This window comes from Fundulus heteroclitus, chromosome 12 (genome assembly GCF_011125445.2).
Source record: "Fundulus heteroclitus isolate FHET01 chromosome 12, MU-UCD_Fhet_4.1, whole genome shotgun sequence".
Taxonomy (NCBI): domain Eukaryota; kingdom Metazoa; phylum Chordata; class Actinopteri; order Cyprinodontiformes; family Fundulidae; genus Fundulus; species Fundulus heteroclitus.
In genome coordinates, this window is record NC_046372.1 from 23,222,607 (window position 1) to 23,245,348 (window position 22,742).

General features: G+C 38.1%; 1 protein-coding gene across 1 annotated transcript in view; it reads left to right on the forward strand.

Moving 5' to 3' along the window:
* Positions 1–11,086: 11,086 nt before the first annotated feature.
* The window catches only part of LOC105939651 (hexokinase-2), a 93,129-nt gene continuing 81,473 nt past the window's right edge, over positions 11,087–22,742 (forward strand). Inside the window, exons 1-3 of the mRNA XM_036144299.1 lie at positions 11,087–11,102; positions 20,259–20,324; positions 22,243–22,405. Coding sequence (XP_036000192.1) covers positions 20,259–20,324; positions 22,243–22,405 — 229 coding nt within the window. The 5' untranslated portion in view covers positions 11,087–11,102. The remainder of the gene's footprint in view (positions 11,103–20,258; positions 20,325–22,242; positions 22,406–22,742) is intronic.

The window sequence follows — 22,742 nt, forward strand, 5'->3', positions numbered from 1 at the left end:
ACGGAACATACTGAATAAACTGACACAGAGGACTACATTTCCCAGAACACACATGGGCTAAAAGTTGCTACACATAGCAGTGATCTCAATGTTCCCATGTTTTCACTTGCACATTAATAAGTTATAGCCGATAAAAAATCTAAACTGTGGCGCTCCGGTCCAAGAGGTCACGTGATTCGATCTTTGCTGCTCAGCCAATCCGATCGCTGTATTGTCAGCTGAGCGACTTTATCACGTCATCATGGCTGCGCCCGTAAGATGTTTGTATAAGATAAGACCATAGACATCATATACGTAGACGCGTCATAGGGCGCAGGTTCGCACGTCAACGTCACCGCCATATTGTATGTGGCAGAAAAAAGTCGAGTTCTGTTATTGTGAACGTGAATCAGAAAAGATGCCTCACTCCTGTGCTGCAATAAATACACACACACACGCATATATATATATATATATATATATATATATATATATATATATATATATATATATATATATATATATATATATATATATATATGTGTGTGTGTGTGTGTGTGTGTGTGTGTGTGTGTGTGTATGTATGTATGTGTGTGTGTTTATGTGTTATGAATATAAGGATAAATTTGTTAAATCTAAACATTGTGGTCTTCATTATTTCATAAACCCGTGTCACATGTGAACCTTTAGGAACAGACTTTTTGGGTGAGTATTAAAGAGGTAAAATTAATAATATGAGGAAAAACAAGTCCTAAAGTAAAAATAAACTAACAAACACAAAAGTGATAATGTTATGATAAAAACATCATATTATGAGAATTAAGGGGGAACATTTCCAGAATAATCACAGTTTGCAGAATTATTTCACTCCTGGAGTAATAGGGCCAGGTTAGATTATTTTAATTATTTTTATTCTTTAGGAGAATAAATTCAGGAGAATGAAGCTAAAGGGATACGAAAATAAACTTGTAATATTACAAAAAAGAAATACTACGAATACAAAGTATATTCAGAGATTAAAGTCCCTCTGATACTGTTTAAGTGACTGAGTAACTGCCGATTTGCCACATTTAAGATGGCGGACGCTCTGACGCATCGCAGCATAGGCAGAACCCGCCCAATGACGCGTCTACTCTTATATTATGTCTATGGATAAGACGGTCTTTATTGATCTCACAATGGATAAATTCACTCGTCACATCGGCTCATACAAGAAGGTGCAGAGTAGGAAAGGTGCATTCAGTTATATACAGTGAATCTTCAGTGAATATATACAATGGATCAAAAAGAATACTAAAAAAATACAAAAGAAATAGGAATGGACATATGATGTCATATTTACATTCATAGAGGTCTATATATATATAAACATGAACATAAAGATATGTATATACCTATATATATACATATACCTATACGCCTACATACATACGTACCTACACGTATATATGTGCATATACATACGTGCATACATTGTACATATATACATACACGTGTACTGACATATGTTCAGGTGTTGATAGCAGCAGAGGTCACTTCTTTCAGGATTATTGCACGGGTTGTAGTAGGCTACAGTGTATTAAATAGGTTATTGAAAATAATAGATTATTGCACTTTGGTCATTGCACATTAGTAATAACAGTTATGATTACAGTTACAGTTATTTTGCAGCATTGTATAGTCTGATATCAGCAGGAATGAATGACCTGCGGTAACGCTCCTTTTTACAGACAGGATGTCTAAGTCTGTCACTAAAGGAGCTGCACAGCTCCTCTACAGTCTGGTGTAGGGGGTGGAAGGTGTTGTCCATGATGGATGTGAACTTGGACAACACCCTCCTCTCAGCCACTTCCTCCACAGAGTCCAGAGTGCAGCACAGGATAGAAGTGGCCTTCCTCACCAGCTTATTCAGCCTCTTTCTGTCCCGCTCTGTGCTGCCAGGAGCCCAGCAGACGACAGCATAGAGGAGGGCTGAGGCCACCACAGAGTGGTGTTTAAACACAGATGGTTCTTCTCACACCAGTCCACAAAGTCCCTGTTGACCGACCAGTACTCCAGCTCGTTCCCCTCAGACACACAGCCCACAATGGCCGAGTCATCAGAGAACTTCTGAAGGTGGCAGCTGTCCATGTTGTAGGTGAAGTCCGAGGTGTAAAGGGTGAAAAGAAACGGAGACAGAACGGTGCCCTGGGGGGCCCCGGTGCTGCAGAGTGCCACCTCTGACTGACAGCCGTGCAGCCGCACGTACTGAGGGCGGTCAGTGAGGTAGTCCATGGTCCAGTCAGCCAGATGTTTGTCCACCCCAGCGTCCTCCAGCTTCCCCCTCAGCAGCACCGGTCTGATGGTGTTGAAAGCGCTGGAGAAGTCAAAGAACATGACTCTCACTATGTATCTGTTTCCAGACGAAGAAAGCCCAATAATAGCATTTTCTGGCGCCAGCTGGCAGAGATCTTGATGGCAAGAAAAAAGAAATAGCCCAGAACATCCATCATTCATTTTCTAACACGCTTATCCCTGCGTTCGCGAGGTGCCAGTGTCTATCTCCACAGCCCCAGAGCAAGAGCCCTCGGCCCGCACCTACAGGCTCAGAAGTCTCGTGCAAGACCGCGAGAGTCGGTCTTGCTTTACGGCGAGAACTCCATGTGTTTTTGCCCTGCCATTCACTATATGCACGCGCGAAAGCAACAACAAAGAACCGCGTGTTAACGTCAAATAAACTTGCAAGCATATCAAGTTTTTTATTATTATTATTATTTTTTTATTTTTTATTTATTTTTTTTTTTTTTGAATGTTGGCGAGGCGGTAGCGTGAGTTTGGCGAGGCGGCCGCCTCGCCAAGATAGCGCTGCAGGAAACCCTGAGGGAGAGAATGATAAAATGTCTTCAGTCTGCTCCATCACCTGCAAAGAGAGATGTAAAAAGAACAGCACAACCAACAGATATAGTATAACAGATACAATAAAGTAACACCTTGACACCATTGCTGAATTATATGTATTACTATTTAATCTGACATGTATAATGTGATAGATAAAGTTAAAAAATATGGGCTTTCTGTATAGAAGTGAATCTCTAAGTACCTGGAAAACAGCACCTTTAGGTGTTTGTGAGAGTGCACTTGTGTATGTAAATTTGTCTAAAAGAAAAATGCTCAATAGTGGTTGTGAAGAGCCAAAGGCTCGTCCCCCCAGAGCACCAAACGGACCCCCAAATCAGGGCACCCAAAGGGACCCCCAAAGCAGTGCGCCCAAGAGGGGCCAACACAGGAAATCGGCCCCTCCACCAAGGCAAGAGGAGGACCACCGATGAACCCGAGGACCACGATGCACCAGCGGGCCAAGGCGCCAGCCAGCGAAGGGGGGCAGAATGGGGGTGATGGGCTCCGCACTTAGCAGAGACTTTAGATGTTCTTGGGAGAGGGACCCAAACCTGACAAGTAAAAAAAAAAAAAAAAAACACAATCTCATTCACACCTTCCCACCCTAATGCCCCACACATAATGCACACCTCCCCTCCGGAAGGTAGCTAATGCCAGCGCACCCCTTCCAAGCAACTACCCAGAACTATCAATGTCTAAATGCAAGAGGGGCTGGAGGGAGCCATCGGAGATGAGGCCCACACAATAAGCCCCCACCCCAGATGTCCTTACCCCCCACACCCCTAGACAGTGCCCTACATATATGTGCATTGTGAAAATGTTGAGTGTGAGTGAAAGTGTCTAACATGCATAATAGTGTCTAACATGCATAATAAAATTGGGGCGAGGGACGTCATCAGAAAGTGGGACCCTCCAGTAACGCTCCCCTCCACAAGGTCCTACATGTGTGGCAGCATGATGGAGAAAGCAGAGGGAGGAGTCTGGGAATGGGGAGAAAAGGACTGGGGAGCCTACTGCACTCCCAGGGAGCCAGCTCCCCTGCTGACTCCAATAGGCAGCCCCGCTCCCCGAGAGCCCATCCAGAGAAGGTGGCCCCGCCAACCGCACCACTGTAGCATTAGCCAACCACTCACCAGGACCAACACCTCAACCCACCCACCAATCCCCCTGGCTGTCCCGGAAGTAAAATAAAAAAAGGACCCTGGTTAGCCAGCCTGCGCGGACCATGCAAAACCCCTCACCCCAGATGAAACCCGCCGGTTCGTCATCAGTCTCCACTTACTCCACGTCTGTCAGCCTAGCTTGCTCCCTGTTTAGCTGCTGGATTTCCTGCCACCTCTGTGCCTCAAGTTAAGCCTCTGCTAGCTGCTGGATTTTCCTGCCACTCCTGTGCTCCAAGTTTGCTCACTGCTTTGTCGCCTGGATCTCCTGCTGCCCTGCTCTCCCTTTCTCCGGTCCGTCAGCTTCTGCTTCCATCTACACCCTCAGTTCCAGTCTGGTACAGCCTCTCTGGCTTCCTTCATCCACTCCTCATTCTTCATTAAATAAACTCTCTGAAAAAAGCTCCGTGTGTGTGGTGTATATCCAGAGTTCATCTTAGAAAACTCTGACATCAGGATGATTGCCTGTGCACTTTGGACAGATATTAGATTGTGCAAAACCCATCTTGAATAATCTTTGACCTGTATAGTGTACTCTGTGAAGGATTTTGTATTGTATTAGTTGTAAATTAGGGTTTCTAGTCATTTTGAAAGTTCTTAGACATATTTGAGCCTAGAAGTTTTGTTCAAAGCTGAATGATAAATCCTCCACCCATTTCATAATAGGAAGAGATATTGAATCATTTAGTTTAGTCAGTGTCCTGTATAATTCAGAGATGGAAGAGTCTACTGATAGGGAAGTAATAAATTGTAGGTAAGACCTTCATTTTAATTGAAGCTACCCTACCCATAAATGGACTGGACACAGCTCGGTAGGCAACTTGGGGTTAAGTGCCTTGCACAGGGGAACATCGACATGTGGCAGGGGGAAGCTAGAATCGAACCCACAACCCTATGATTGACAGATGATGACTCAAACCACCAACTCGTCCAACTTCACAAGTGAAATTGGAAGCTATTTCCATCTTTCAAGGTCCTCTTCTATCTTTTTTAAAGGTGGAGTGTGATTAAATTTAGGTAAATCCGCTAGTTTAGACAACACAGTAAAACCCAAATATTTAATATTTCCTGATTGCAATAGTAAATCTAGGGGGTTCTGAAAAGAGCAATTAATTGGCAGTAGTGTAAATTTAGACCAGTTTATAGAATAATCTGATACTTTTGAGAAAGATTCTAGTAATCTAATTACTTGAGAGAGGGAAATGTTTGAGTGCTGGAGATAGAGTAATAAATCATCAGCATAAAGACTAATTTTATGCTATATTTTAATACTTTTTATACCTTTAACAACATTAGTTTGTCTAATTGTTGCTGCTAGAGGTTTGATAAAAATGGCAAAAAGTGACGTGGAAAGCGAGCATCCTTGGCTAGTGCCCCTCTGGACACAAAAGCTGGAGGATGTTTGATTATTTGGCCTGACACAGGCTGTTGGGAAGCTGTATAACATTTTTAACCAATTTATTAAAAAATTGCCAAAACCAAATGTATGTAGAGTAGCGAATAAAAAATTCCAGTTTGCTCTATCAAATTATTTTTATGCATCTAAAGACAATATATTGGTTAATTAAGGATATGGGACGATAACTGGTGGGAAACAGGATCTTTGCCTGGCTTAAGCAGAAGACTGATGGTGGCAGAATTCATATTAGCTGGAAATCTGCATTTTTCCTGAATTTCCTGCAACATTCTGTGGAACGTTGGTGGCAGAATATTACAGAACTCTTTATAAAACTCAGCAGGGAATCCATATGGACCTGGAGCCTTTTTATTGGGCATGCTTTTAACAGTGATGGGAATAACGGCGTTGAAATAAACACAGTTACTTTTTTCAGTAACGAGTAATCTAATTAATTACTTTGACTGTCACTATAACGGCGTTATCATTGCCGACACCCGGTTACTGCACGTTACTCAAGTCGCACAATGAACTTTTTTTTTTCACTTCATGATAGGACTCGTGTGCATTCGCGCACAGCATCTGGATTCAGCGCGCACAGCAAAGCTATGCTGCGCAGTAAATAAAATCCAAGCTGAAATGTAAACAAAATAATAATAAACCAAGTTTTTTTTAACCATTTTGCAACTCTGGTGTGATGGTGTACCACGGCCCGGCTCAGTGAGCGCCAGGTGCTGATCGGAGCGCACCACTGATTGATGGGTTGGGCAGACGCCTTTATGGTTGGTCGGGTTGCGCTGTGCGTCTTAGTTCTGAGCGTCGTTTCAGAAAAAACGGCTGATCTACACTGAGTAGAAAGCTGCTGCTCTGTGTAGTTCTTCCTCCCTTTGTCACACTCAGCATGTCCGATTTCAGAACAGATGAAATCAGTCAGGTAACTAAACACAGCGCCCAATCAACCATTGAACGTGAGCACGAGCATGAAAAAAAGCCTGATCACTGGAACACAAATAACGTGATTCACCATGGCAATGACAGGAAATAAGCTTGGAAGTGCGCATGTCCTGCGAGTAGAATTAGAAATATTTAAAGAAGGCATATGGACAATATTAAACGATAAGAAACAATGCCGTTGCTGCTGAAAACCGCAAGAGAATATTGTTGAAAAAGTCAATGCATGCGAGATATGAAAGTTATGTGATGGAGAATTAAAGCTGCTTTCTCACACTTCACTGTTCAACACAAAAGGGGGAGTGTGTGTGTGTGTGTGTGTGTGTGTGTGTGTGTGGGGGGGGTGCATTGAAAGGACATGGCAGCAAAAAAGTTGTAAAAAAAATAAATAAAAAAGCCAGAAATGAAAAAGAAACGCAATAGTTACCTTTACTGGTAACTATTTACTTTAATAGTGGAGTAACTCAGTTAGTAACTCAGTTACTTTTTGGGAGAAGTAACTAGTAACTATAACTAATTACTTTTTCAAAGTAACGTGCCCAACACTGGCTATTAAGAGCTTACTGAATTTCAACTGTTGTCAGCGGTGAATCCAGGGACATTCTTTGACTATCTGATAATTTAGGAAGTATTATTTTATCCAGAAATTGCTTGATATCATTATCTGATCAATTTATCTGTGATGTGTAAGAAGATTTGTAGAAATCTCGGAAGTGTTGTTTATCCATTCCGAATCACGTAATATATTACCAGATGAGTCTGTAACTGCAAATACAGTCGTTTTTTTCTTCGTTTATTTTTAGCTGATTAGCTAAGAATCTTCCTGACTTATTGCCATGTTCAAAATGTTCTGTTCGAAGTCTTTGTATTAGAAATCTATTTTGCTTTTCAATATATTGGTTTAATTCAAATTTTACATCACAGACTTTCCCTCTTCTTGAGAGGTTTCTAGTAACTTCAGTTTTTCCTCTAATTCCTGAATCTTTTTGTTTTCTATCTTCTTTTTATAAGATGAGAATTAAATTATTTTACCTCTCATCACTGCTTTCCCTGCTTCCCATATAAATTTCAAATACAATTGGCCTGAGGGCTGAGCGTTAAGGAAGACCTGTTCTTTTCTGTTAAGACATGTTGTTTAACCTGTTTGTGCCTTACCGAAAACAGTTCACTTCCTTTTACGTGTGAATTGTGATCTGTTGTTTAAGACTCTCTCTAAAATCGTATGGGTTGTTTGTACAAGTTTGTACTAATTTGATGTGTGAAACAGGATTTTTATTGACTCTAACTGCACTGTTTGTTTGTTTGTTTGTTTACTTAATGGGAGAATTACAATCAGTTAATTGACCATCTTGATGCCTTTGTTTAAGTTTTTTTATTTCTTGTCAAATTCACTAACTTCTGTCTTTATCAGTAGAAACATCATTAACCTAGTTCAAAACACAATAAGGGAGCATGTATTCATTTATTTAAAAACACAATTTCTGATTTGTGAGGTTTTGAGAACTTTAATTAATTCCCTGACTCATGATGTGCATGAAGTTTATGAATCAATACAAGATGTCTGATGAATTCCTGGGTTCTATAAAATTAATACCTGAAAAGTAACTGGGCTGTACTTTCTACATAGCCCAAAACCATTCAGCGCCTTATTGACCAATAAATAATGAAAATTTTAAAATCAATCCTTTTACAAACAGGCAACCAGTGCAAGGATTTAAAGACATCTGGGACATTTTACATTTTCTTAGTGTTCCAGATTCTGGTACCAATGTTTTGGAGGACACCTTGAAATACAACAGTACAAGAATCAACCAACTAAAAATTAAAGCATGTGGGTGATTTCAGTATTCTATTTTGACAGGATCCCTTTATTGTGACCATGTTTTCATGACTCTAGTAAGCTGACTGTTTAATAGACTTGATACAGATGGTAAGATTTAGGTCTGAGTCCATAACCATTCCCAGGTTTTTTCATCCTAAATTCAAATTTATTTATATAGCGCCAATTCATGAAACATGTCATCACAAGGCACTTTCCAAAGTCAAAATGAGACTAAGGACAATAAAATTGTAAAGTTGTGTGCAATCAGCAAAGATTCCGTACAATCTGTTGGAGGATTTGATCACTGGAACTAGATGGAGCATACACATTTTAAATACAAGTGGCCTGAGGGCTGAGCGTTTAGGAAGACCTGCTCTTTTCTGTTAGGACATGTTCTTTAATCTGTTTGCGCCTTACCGAAAACAGTTCACTTCCTGTTACATGTGAATTGTGATCTGTTGTTTAAGACTCTCCCTCAAACCGTCTGGGTTCTTTGTACAAGTTTGTACTACTTTGATGTGTGAAACAGGATTTTTATTGACTCTAACTGCACTGTTTGTTTGTTTGTTTACTTAATGGGAGAATTACTGTAATCAGTTAAATTGACCATCTTGATGCCTTTAATTTTTTTTAATTCTTGCCAAATTCAATTACTTCTGTCTTTATCAGTAGAAACATCATTAACCTAGTTCAAAACACAATAAGGGAGCATGTATTCATTTATTTAAAAACACAATTTCTGATTTGTGAGGTTTTGAGAACTTTAATTAATTCCCTGACTCATGATGTGCATGAAGTTTATGAATTAATACAAGATATCTGATGAATTCCTGGGTTCTATAAAATTCATACCTGAAAAGTAACTGGGCTGTACTTTCTACATAGCCCAAAACCATTCAGCGCCTTATTGACCAATAAATAAGGAAGATTTTAAAATCAATCCTTTTACAAACAGGCGACCAGTGCAAGGATTTAAAGACATCTGGGACATTTTACATTTTCTTAGTGTTCCAGATTCTGGTACCAATGTTTTGAATACAAGAATCAACCAACGAAAAATTAAAGCATGTGGTTGTTTTTCAGTATTCTATTTTGACAGGATCCCCTTATTGTGACCATGTTTTCATGACTCTAGTAAACTGTTTAATAGACTTGATACAGATGGTAAGATTTAGGTCTGAGTCCATAACCATTCCCAGGTGTTTTCATCCTAAATTCAAATTTATTTATATAGCGCCAATTCATAAAACATGTCATCACAAGGCACTTTCCAAAGTCAAAATGAGACTAAGGACAATAAAATTGTAAAATTGTGTGCAATCAGCAAAGATTCTGTACAATCTGTTGGAGGATTTGATCACTGGAACTAGATGGAGCATACACATTTTAAATACAAGTGGCCTGAGGGCTGAGCGTTGAGGAAGACCTGCTCTTTTCTGTTAGGACATGTTCTTTAACCTGTTTGCGCCTTACCGAAAACAGTTAACTTCCTTTTACATGTGAATTGTGATCTGTTGTTTAAGACTCTCCCTCAAACCGTCTGGGTTCTTTGTACAAGTTTGTACTACTTTGCTGTGTGAAACAGGATTTTTATTGACTCTAACTGCACTGTTTGTTTGTTTGTTTGTTTGTTTGTTTGTTTACTTAATGGGATAATTACTGTAATCGGTTAATTGACCGTCTTGATGCCTTTGTTTAAGTTTTTTTTTTTATTCTTGCCAAATTCACTAACTTCTGTCTTTATCAATAAGAAACATCGTTAACCTAGTTTAAAACACAATACGGGAGCATGTATTCATTTATTTAAAAAATATATTTTTGATTAATGAGGTATTGAGAACTTTATTATTCTTTTGTTATTCCTGACTCATGATGTGCATGAAGTTAATGAATTAGTACAAGATGTCTCATGAATTCCTGTTACACACTGAAGTCATGGTCACCTCCTAATCAGCAAATTAGTCTTCATTCATTGATTCAAGCTGATTTAGGGGATTATGTCTTACAGCTGATGAAAAACCAAAAGTCAGATTCTCAAAGATTAGAATATCATATAAGACCAATTAAGAAATGACTGACACAGAAATGTTAGTCTACTGAAATGTATGACCATGTAATTTTTAGCATTGTTTTCCTTGTTGCATCAATGCATCAAAGTCCAGGAGGGAACTTCAGTTTATCTGCATTACTCACTCCCTCATCTCCCACCTAATTATATTTCTTATTTTTCCGGGTGAGTTGCTGTAATTGTCTGTAGCTCAGAAGCTGCTTAATGCAAGACATGACAACTGCAGCCCTGGTTATGGGTACACCTCTGTTTGGTGGTTCTTGTAGCAATGCCTGCAGCTCCAGACCTTGTGTATCTCCCTCAAACTTTTGAGATGGCTTTGCTTCACAATACTCCCAAAGCTGTTAATGTACTTTTCTATTTCTATGAGGAATTTAGTTTTGTGTTTTCATTTGGTGTCAACCAAAATGAACAGAAAAAAACATTTTAAATATACAGTATAACATCTCTCTCTTGGCGCCATGAAATGTAAAAAAAAAAAAAAAAAAAAAAAAGACATTCACTCTTTTAATTGATTTACCTAAAGATGAACTTTAATATAGTTGAATTGCACCAGCATCTTGCAGCATATGGTTACAGCAACCGGTTAATTTTGGCAACAAGTGGAGAATTAGTTGTTTTGTGATTGGAAGATGATAGAATGTTTATTTTTTTTAAACTGGAAGTAATGGCACATCATGAACTTTTCCAGCTTTTCCAGATCCAGATTTTCCAGATAATTGCACAACTCCTACACCCTGTTACAACATCAGTTGCTGATGAGGTGGGTGTATCGCCCACACCTCAGCCTTTCATTTATAAGGGAAGTCAGGGCCTCAGAGTTGAAGTGGCACAGCGCAAGACGCCAAGGTGAGATTCTCTCTGTTCGATTCTTCTCCCCCAGAAAACCCATTTAGCGCGTTGCGGGGCGATTTGTTTGGTAGATGGTGGGATTCATTGATATTCTGGAGCTGTTTTAACCCTCTGATGCATGAATCATGGAAGCATTGGTCAAGATTTCTTTCTCAAAAATCTTGACCAATGACCAAAGTTATTTTTTATTAATTTTTTTAATAACGTTATGTCATGAAGTTACAGAAATGACAATTGCAGTGGACTACATGCGCCTGAGAACTCAACATAAAACATTATGTATTTATTGTAAAAAAAAAGAAACAATTGTTTCATTTTATGCTTTTAAAAATATTTCAACATATTTTGTTGAACTTTCTTGGACTATTCTGTAGGCTGCCTCATTCTTTGCTGTGTTTGAAGTCTACAATATAAATAATTAGTATAGTTACACAAACTACAGCTAATCTGCACAATCTATACAAAGTATACACAAAATATACTAAAATGTAAATTTTAAATGAAAAGCTTTTATGTGTAATGTGAAAACACTGAATTATAAGCAAAACAATTACAAGACACTAAAGCAATTATATGACCTCTGTTTGAAAAAAATTTAATGGGTGATGCATGACGTCCGTTTTGGTAACATGGTTAATCATCATTTTCTACATATTGGACAAAACATTTTATATTTCAAACTGATAATATTGTTCCTTAGATGTTACTGTAAATCATCAGGTCCTTTTTTTTTGTTACCTGTTGGGATCTTCTACCATGGAAGGATTGAGAGGATATGCGGACTACAATGGATAGAGGAAGTAAAACCAGATAGAGTAGTTTGTTGTGTCGATTCTTTGGCAGCCCTTCATAGTATCCAAAATATGAAATCAGAAAGAGAAGATTTATTATTAGAAATTCATCAAAGTTTATTCAAAATACAAAAACTTGCAAATGTAAAATTTTGTTGGGTTCCAGCTCATGTAGGATTAAATTGAAATGAAAGAGCAGACCAAATAGCTAAAAAAATTTATTAGACTAAATAATATTATAAACATACTGTATGTGAAAGGAGAAAAGTGAAACAGATGACTGTATAGAATGTAAAGTAGTAGAAAATGCAGAACATATTTTATTATATTGTAGGAAATATGATAAGGAAAGGATAAGATTAAAACAAAGGACAAGACTAATAGGAAGGGAATGGAATTTGAAAGGATTAATAGGAACAACAGGAGAGGGGATAAAGGAAATACAGAAAGCTGTTATAAAATATGTTAAGAATATAGGATTATACTATACATTTTTAAAGTTTGTAGGTGTTTGTATATGTGTATATATATATATATATATATATATATATATATATATATATATATATATATATATATAATTATTTTTATTATTATAAGTAAATAAATAAATACTATTGATCTCATTAACGCCTTATAAATATCCACCAATGATTGTTTACTTGCTCCCCAATCTTTTCCTGCTACTGCTCTCAAGAGATTTATGATTTTCTTACATTTCGTCTCTATTTTTTATATACGTGTTCTCCATGTTCCTTTTTGGTCTAGCCATATACCCAAATATTTAAAATGACTTACTGTCTCCATTTTGTGACCATATAATTCCAAATTTCATTCATCTATCTTTTTCTTTTTTGTACATATCATATTACAAGATTTATTTGGCGATAGCTTAAAGCCCCATTTATATGACCATTTTTCAATTTCTCCTATTGCCTCCTTGGTTCTATTTCTTACTATTTTGGAATCTCGTCCTCTTGTCCAAATGGCCCCGTCATCAGCATATAAAGCTGATCCAATCTAATTTCATAAAAATATCATTAATCATTATATTAAATAATACTGGACTAATAACACTTCCTTGTCGAATTCCATTATTTATTTCAAATTGTTCTGAGATTTCAGATCCTACCTTAACTCTAATTCTTCTTTCTGTTAGAAAATCTAGAACCCAATTATAAAATATACCTCTAATCATATTTAATTTAATTAATAATCCTTCCCGCCACATTGAATCATAAGCCTTTTCTATATCTAAGAAAACAATGCTCATTATTTCTTTCATTTTAAATGCTTTTTCCATCTCATTACTTACTTTCACCACAGCATCCATAGTAGAACGTCCTTTTCTAAACCCACTTTGATATGGTGCATATATTCCTTTTTCTCAAGAGTATAATTTAGTCTTCTTACTAGTATTTTTTCCATCCATTTACATAAATGCGATGTTAGGGCAATAGGTCTATATGTCTTGTGCTCGCGTTCTCGTGACACGTCATCAGCCCCAGCACTGTTCCAATTGCCGAGAACACCAGACCGATGACATACCACATCCCCGGATGTTGTTCTCTCCCCGCCCTCTTTATCGAGCATGCATCAGAGCAGACTTGTGTGTTTTTCAGACTGACAACTTTCCCAGAAAGCACTGCGGCCGCAGCTTGATTTGACACAGCGCAAACAGAGATCACAGCGGTAAGTTAAAAATTCCCTTTTCTGCTGCTGTTGTTGTTTAAAAGTACGTATTCAGATCATTTGAGGCGAGAACATTATACTTTTAAGCTTCCCTATATAGCCTGTTTACAAAGTTATAACGTAATTTAAAAAAAATAAGTCCAACGTTGTGCGGAGCAAGGTGACCTGCAGACGTCCGAGGGTAACAGCAGCCAGGGCTGATGTTAGTCCGTCTGTAGTACACTTCTGTCGGCCTAGTACTGTGCGTAGTACCGCTGGTTATGATTTATTTGTTTTTTGTTTATCTGACCGACGTGTGTTGCTTTATTAACTCAATACTTGCTGGAATAAATTGTAAAAGTCTCTCAAGAACGACAGCAGCATTTAAAATGAATAAATAAATAAAATCTACAAATGTTTTTCCTATCTAAGGGAGTTTCTTCTGAGTGAGGACACGAATAATTGAGAGGAGAAAGAGGGAAAGAAAACAATAGTAACAGTATATGAAAAAAACAGACATTTATTTTAGACAAATGTTATATCTTTGGAACAGAGTGAAGGTGTAATATATTCAACAAATTATTAACAGATACTAACATGGTTTAAAACAAATAAATAACTTTTATTAACATCTTATACAAATAGACAACATCTACAAACATACAGTTAAAAAATAGTTTAAATGGAAATTCATTTACTGATCGTTTAATGTATTTTTACAGGTAGTGAAAAAAATGAAATGAAGCAGCATGTGTACATGACTACAACTGATCTAGGTTAGGTTAGGTCAGATCAGAATCAGAATCAGACATAGTTTAATAATCCCAGAGGGAAATTACTTTTGTTACATGCTCCAGATATAAGATAAGATAAGATAAGATAAGATAAGATAAGATGGGCTTTATTGATCTCACATTGGAGAAATTTACTTGTCACATCGGCTCAATAGTCAATAGTCAGAAGAAGGTGCCAAAAGTAGGAAAATGTGCGTCAGTTATATACAGTGTATCTTCATATATACAGTGGATCAAAAAGAAAATGAGAAAAACTAAAAATAAGAATACAAATACAGACGAAATCAAAGTAGGAAGATCTATCTCCTTTGGCCATCCATTTCAGCTCCCCTTCATTAAAAAATATTTGGAGGATTGGCACAGAAGTGTTTATCCTAACATATTTTGTTTCAGTTTCTTCCTGTAAATAAAAAATGCCAAATGTTACCATAATTGTTTTTATTTTCAATTCTCACCTTTTCACAGCATAAAACTATACCTGCTTAACATGCAGATCAATATAGTTCTCAAGAAAGAAAAGGTCAAATGTATAGTAAATGTAACAAATGGCCTCCCTTCTCTGGTGTTTTTATCATTTCACTGAAAGAATGAGCTGAACTAACTGCACATAATTTATAGATTGATCACTGTAAAGTTGGCCAGACATAGAAATATGACTTGCCCTTGTAATGATGAAATAGTTTATGGGCTAAAAAAGGGTTCCCCAAAGGTCCATCCTGGGTCCCCTCCTTTTCAATATCTACATGCTCCTCTAGCTCAGATAATAAAAACAACAACATCAGCTACCATCACTATGCAGACGACACACAGCTCTACATCTCCATGTCACCAGGTGACTATGGACCAGTTCACTGAGTAAATGTTTAGAAGACATCAATGCATAGATGTGCCATGGACCCGGTTCTGAAGTCCTCACTAAGACTAAGAACGTAGAGAACATGGACCCGGTTCTGAAGTCCTCACTAAGACTAAGAACGTAGAGAACATGGACCCGGTTCTGAAGTTCTCACTAAGACTAAGAACGTAGAGAACATGGACCCGGTTCTGAAGTCCTCACTAAGACTAAGAACGTAGAGAACATGGACCCGGTTCTGAAGTCCTCACTAAGACTAAGAACGTAGAGAACATGGACCCGGTTCTGAAGTCCTCACTAAGACTAAGAACGTAGAGAACATGGACCCGGTTCTGAAGTTCTCACTAAGACTAAGAACGTAGAGAACATGGACCCGGTTCTGAAGTCCTCACTAAGACTAAGAACGTAGAGAACATGGACCCAGTTCTGAAGTCCTTCCACTAAGACTAAGAACTTAGAGAACATGGACCCGGTTCTGAAGTCCTCACTAAGACTAAGAACGTAGAGAACATGGACCCGGTTCTGAAGTTCTCACTAAGACTAAGAACGTAGAGAACATGGACCCGGTTCTGAAGTTCTCACTAAGACTAAGAACGTAGAGAACATGGACCCGGTTCTGAAGTCCTCACTAAGACTAAGAACGTAGAGAACATGGACCCGGTTCTGAAGTCCTCACTAAGACTAAGAACGTAGAGAACATGGACCCGGTTCTGAAGTCCTCACTAAGACTAAGAACGTAGAGAACATGGACCCGGTTCTGAAGTTCTCACTAAGACTAAGAACGTAGAGGACATGGACCCGGTTCTGAAGTCCTCACTAAGACTAAGAACGTAGAGAACATGGACCCAGTTCTGAAGTCCTTCCACTAAGACTAAGAACTTAGAGAACATGGACCCGGTTCTGAAGTCCTCACTAAGACTAAGAACGTAGAGAACATGGACCCGGTTCTGAAGTTCTCACTAAGACTAAGAACGTAGAGAACATGGACCCAGTTCTGAAGTCCTTCCACTAAGACTAAGAACGTAGAGAACATGGACCCGGTTCTGAAGTCCTCACTAAGACTAAGAACGTAGAGAACATGGACCCGGTTCTGAAGTCCTTCCACTAAGACTAAGAACGTAGAGAACATGGACCCGGTTCTGAAGTCCTTCCACTAAGACTAAGAACATAGAGAACATGGACCCGGTTCTGAAGTCCTCACTAAGACTAAGAACGTAGAGAACATGGACCCGGTTCTGAAGTCCTTCCACTAAGACTAAGAACGTAGAGAACATGGACCCGGTTCTGAAGTCCTTCCACTAAGACTAAGAACGTAGAGAACATGGACCCGGATCTGAAGTCCTTCCACTAAGACTAAGAACGTAGAGAACATGGACCCGGTTCTGAAGTCCTCACTAAGACTAAGAACGTAGAGAACATGGACCCGGTTCTGAAGTCCTCACTAAGACTAAGAACCTAGAGAACATGGACCCGGTTCTGAAGTCCTTCCATGGCTCCCTGGATCTCAGAGAATAGACTTTAAAATCCTTCTGTTAGTCTATAAATCCCTGAATTAGCACCTAAATACATCACAGACTTGTTATCAGGGCATCAACCCTCCAGACCACTCAGGTCTTCTGGCTCCAGCCTGCTCTGCAGAACCAGAACCAGAACCAGAACCAGACATGGAGAAGCAGCATTTAGTTCCTATGCTCCACTGATCTGGAACAAACTCCCAGAAAACTGTAAAAGTGCTGAAAGCCTGAGTTCCTTTAAATAAAGATTAAAAACACATTTGTTGAAGACTGCCTTCGACTGTTCTTGTTAAATTCTTCTGAAACAACACTATTTAAACTTTTCATTTTCCTATATTTTAATCATGTAAAGCACTTTGCATTGTCTTTGTCCTGAATTGTGCTATACAAATAAATTTGCCTTGCCTTATCAGTTGGGATAGATGGGCAAGCAAAGTCTGCCTTCTGAGCCTCCTCTGCCGCATTAATCTTCTCCTTGCTCGGATTTGCCTCCTTAATTGCGGCACCTCCTCTTCAGCCAGCTGGTAAAGCTGACCAACGACCAAAGCAACAGCAATATTGCTCATTTTGCTTCTATAAAATGCTGATTTTTAAAAAAGATTCAATCACCTCTACAACTACGACCAGTACAACTGACAACAAAGAAATTCCTGCTATTACTGTTTTTATACCCACAGTTCTGTAATTTTTTAGATATTTTTTAGGCTTTTTAGAAATTGAAAATATATTTTTCAAAATGTTTTCAATAAGGTATGACGGTGTAGTGTATAAATAGTTTTTAATGTTAAATAAATGCAAAGGAACTTTGAGTGTGATGACATCACGAGTCCTCGAGTACGCTTCTCTTCCAATACATAGAGATACATGCTGCGTACTAACGTTCTCGATAAGTCTGATCTTCCTGTGTTCTTGCCAAGACTGGACTTGACGAGAACAGGAGTACGGACTCGCGTTCTCGTGAATTGAGAAACGGGTACAGCCTCCGTCTCCTTCAGCTACGCTCTGCTTTGTCCCTCTCCCTCTTGCAGTTACAATGACTGAGCACTGAATTTACCACAATGGAGTGTGGCAGCAGAGAGCATTCTAGACACTAATATGCAATTTCACTATAGAAACCATGGAATTAAAGAGATATTTACTTTTTAGTAGCTGTCCACTACCTGTAGAAACATGTTTATTATATATAACAGATGCTGATTTTCTGCTAATCGGAAGGTGACCATAGGTTTATCTTTTGACAATGGGATTTATGACACGTCTTGCATTCATTCTTATGCTGATTCATCAGGAGTGGTGTGTTAGTTTTTTCACAAAGTCACTTAAATCTTAACGTATTTTTACATCTAGATGCACCAGCACCCACAGGTAACCTCAGCCGTACACAGACTCTTTTCGCCTCCCGTGGAGAAAAACAATGAAACCTTGGGATGTACAAGAAATCTTCTTCTTGGTTTGAACATCAAGGCAATTTCTGAGCAAAATGAAGAGGATGCAAAAGTCCAAAGGTCACCTAAAAAGGAAAATACAGTCCATACTTGTTTTAATGCTTAAAATACAACTAAAAATAAATAAATAGATTGAGATTCACTACCTTATTGTCATATACACTTCAGTGCATGCAACCAGGGTCTGTAACACACAGACATCATCAGTTCTCAGGTGAATATATGCGCCAAGGGCATAGGTTTGATTTCAACTTTGGTAGGGACTCTATTGGTCGAAAGCCTTATTGGTCTGACGTCATTGATCCTACGCAATATGCACACTCCTATTTTTTGTTGCTTAACTTGAGCGTCAGGACGTGTTTCGTCTGCCTAAAGAAAAAAAGCAGCATTTCTTCCTACATTTATCCAAAATTTATACGCCCAACACACACTAGATGCTGTTTGTTTATCTTTAAAGCAGCACCGGATCTGATGAATGTCGAATTGGGACTTTTTTCCACTTTGAAAAAGTTTGCATTTGAACTTACCAGCAACAGAGACAGAGGGTAAAAACATGCCTATTAAACCAAATATAGTAAAAATATGTCTGTTGTCTAGATTTATCCTGTATTTTCTTTTGAAGATATAGAAATGCACAGAGATAAAGCCCACTCTTATTCTTTTTTATCTAAGATACTCTGTCTGCACCCTAAAACACAGCAAAATTATACATTCAAGGAACTGCAAATACACTTATTGTATTTACTTTGCACTGGAAGTAGAAGTGTCACTGACACTGACAGCATTTCAAATATTAAATTAAAATTTCAACAAATGTACAATTGGGTTGTTGTTGCTCTCTTTAGCCCATTTCATGTAATTTATCTTAACATTCCAAACACATTTCTTACATCATATATCTGAAGTGTAGATAACAGCATCTCCTTACCTACATTTTCTCAGACAACAAATTTTTCCCCTAACAATAGTGAGTTGTCAATATATAAATGTGCAGTAAATCTTAATACATAAGGAGCATGGAGGACCCAATACTGTATTTTAAGTAACATTCGTGACACCAAGATTTGAGTGTTTGTCCATTTCATCAGGGAAATGAGAACATATTAATATACTATTGGTATATACTAGTACGACTATTAAAGAACAGCAGATTAAACTTTAAGACATGTAAAGGCCTATATAAAATTAATTTTGCGACCACTTTAACAGATTAAATAATTGCTTACTTTTTTGGTGTATCAAATTACCCTTGTAATGATGAAATAGTTTATGGGCTAAGCCCTGATGATGAGAATGTCTAACTCTGCCCCTGGTTTGTACTAATTTACTAATGGACAGGGTGGAAATCTATGTACAATAAAACCAATCTACATGGTGTTCCTCTGTTTTATTTGTCTTTATTCTATTTTGAGAAGTAGAAATTGCAAAATAAATAGCACTTATATTTTGTGGAACCAGTATACCAGTATGAATCAAAACTTAAATCTCGCGCTCCAAGAACGCACGCACAGGCACACACGCACTAGAAAACAGCCAATCAGGAAGAGGAAAGGCGGAATTTAAGGCAGCACATCCAATGGGAGTGGAGTTAAACAGCACACAGCACAGTTATGTGTGTTGCAGAGTTAAAGGGACTGGACAGACCGGGCAGGCAGTGACCACGGTCTATTACTAGTCTGCTGCCGTGAGCGGGATATCTCTTTACTTGGCAACCTCTAGCTTGCTTGACGTTGCCATGACAACTTGCCATGAACTTGTGTTGATTAGGCCTCAAAATAATTAAATTAAAATCCAAATACATGTAATAGTAAAATTAAAAAGTCAAAATAATTTCCCAAAATATTCTTAAGAACTTTAGAAGTTGTGCAAATAATTTTTCATACATTTTTTAAATAACGGCCTCTCGCCACTAGGGGGTGCTGCAGCACCCCAAGCACCCCACCTTCCCATGGCCATGGCTATGGCTAACTGTGATGACAAAATGCTTGAAAACATAATTGCACTGTGATTTTTTATTTTATTTTATGTTACACCTCTCAAAAGAATCCTATTAAAGATAATTTGTCTTTAATTTTCTTTGTCCAGATGAGCAACACAGAAACAGACAACACTTTCCTCCTCAAAGACGTTCCTCAGGAGATATCCTCTGAGGTATGTGCTGCTTGAAAAGAAAATGATCTACTGTTTGCAACAGATGTGTAAGCAATTAATGCCAAAAATAACTTTGTTTGGGAACTTGGTTCACCCTGAGCCTCCTCTCTTAGCATGTTAGCATGCTAACATTCTGTAACCTGTGTAAACCAAGAATTTATCTGGCTTTGCAGATGTATTTCTATTGAGAAGCCCCCATCAAAATGGTCTAAAAAATATCTATACTAATGTGGTGCTAATAATAGTTAGCACAAGAATGAACCTACTGCTATTCTTAGTGAGACTTAGTTTTCGTTTTAAATTGGTTTTGTTATTTCTTTTAAGTGCTTTTATGCATCATCTTTTTACTCTTGTTTTTAAATGTATGTGTTTTAATTCATAGCTACAGCACTTTGTATGGCATACATGAAAATGATTCCATATTCTTGACCATCTGATACACACAAATCTGATTGATTTCTTGATTATATAACTGATTTATTTCTGCAAAGGAAGAACAAAACTAATCACATTTATTCTATGGCCCTCAGTCAGGTGAGACGGTATTTAATGATAGATCTAATATAAGGGATTTTAATATTCCTAGTAATTCTTTTTGCATGAAAACATGGTATGATCCCACCTATTTCACCCCAGCCTAACAAACTCTGACAAACACCTACAGGTGCTGGTTTCCAGGTACTCAGTGTTCACTTCTATACAGAAAGCCCATAATTTCTTTATTTCCTTTTTTTTTCTCAGCTATCACATTACACATGTCAGCCTAAATAATAATACATATAATTCAGCAATGATACCAAGGTGTTACTTTATTGTATCTGTTATACTAAATCTGTTGGTTGGGCAGTTCTTTTTGCAGGTGATGAAGCAGACTGAAGACATTTTATCATTCTCTCCCTTTTATCTCTTTCTTTTACCTCTTTTCATTTTTTGCCCCACCTTACCTGTCTGCATCCCTACACACCCTCCCATTCCCTTAGATCAGCTGACCAGTTATTACTGAGGGTGACGAAGACGAAGCGTAAGCTCAGAGGAAACTTTGCTTTTTCTGCAGCAGCTCCCAAGCTGTGGAATGACCTTCCCTTGGGCATGAGACAAGCCTCTCTTCACTTTCTGATTTTAAATCCCTTCTTAACCCTTGTGTGGTGTTCATATTATTGTTACTCAGCCAGTGTTTGTGGGTCTGGTGGACCCGTTGCATTTTGTGCTTTTTAATGCCTCACAATCAAACACTTTTATGTAAAAATACTCAACAAATGTTACTTCATACCAATTTCAAGTTGTATAAACAAAATATTTGGTTATTTAAAACATAATAAAGCAAATTAATTATAATAAAATCATGATATGAATGGAAACAAATTCACACGTGAAGCACGGTTTTTCCAAAACTAGTGACTTTTAGTTTTTTGAACTCAGAAATTTAACCCATTCAGGTGCACAGCACAAGCTATATGAACACAGAGTAGATCTATTAGTCAAAAACACACATGAGCCCCATGACCTTTAGCCAATGGCCTGTACAACACACGAGGGGCTGAGTTTTACTGTGTGTGTTGCAGATATACTTTTTGCACTTGATGCATCTATATTGGTTTTTTCTGTCGTTCTTCCACACTTCGCACTGCTTCTTCTTGTTGCCAAACATGTACTGGAACAGCATGACACACTTAAGACACATCTTTTCCTTATCTTATGACACAATCTGAGATGTTGACTTTGTTTTACTTTTTTATTTCATTACTACTTACTCATTCTGTTTACTATTTTGTTTATTGTTTTATGATTAATCACTTGTGTTTTATGATTGTGTATAACACTTTGATCTTGTGGGTGTTTAAAGTGCTTCATAAATAAAATTGGTATGGTACGTTGTGTGTGTCCCAGGATCTGATGATCTGTCTACTTCTCTGCGCAGGTGCGTCAGTACCTGGAGCCTTTTTGTCTTTCTGTGGAGAAGCTGCAAGATGTTTCTAATCGGCTACTGGAAGCTATGAAACAAGGTCTGGACAAACAGATGCATGACAATGCACCCGTCAAGATGCTGCCTACCTTCGTTACGGCAACACCAGATGGGACGGGTACGACTTTCACACTCAGTCAGTCACTCTTCAGTCCAGCTCATGTGAACTGGACACTTACACACTTGGCTGTAAGCCACTGAGGGTGAGGGTGTAAAAGCTGAACATCTGAAGGACATTGCTCCTGCACATTTTTCATGCTGAAGTTCAAGACTTTTACAGACTGACATTCACTGTGAATTTATGGGGGCAGGCTTTACTAAACAAAACAAACCTAACAACTGAAGAGAGCAAAGAAGGAAGAGAATTAGGGAGGAAGAAAAGTAAAAAAGAAGGAAGGGCATTAGGACACAGGGAAGGAAGGACGGAAGGTTAGACATAAGGATAGAAAGTAGGA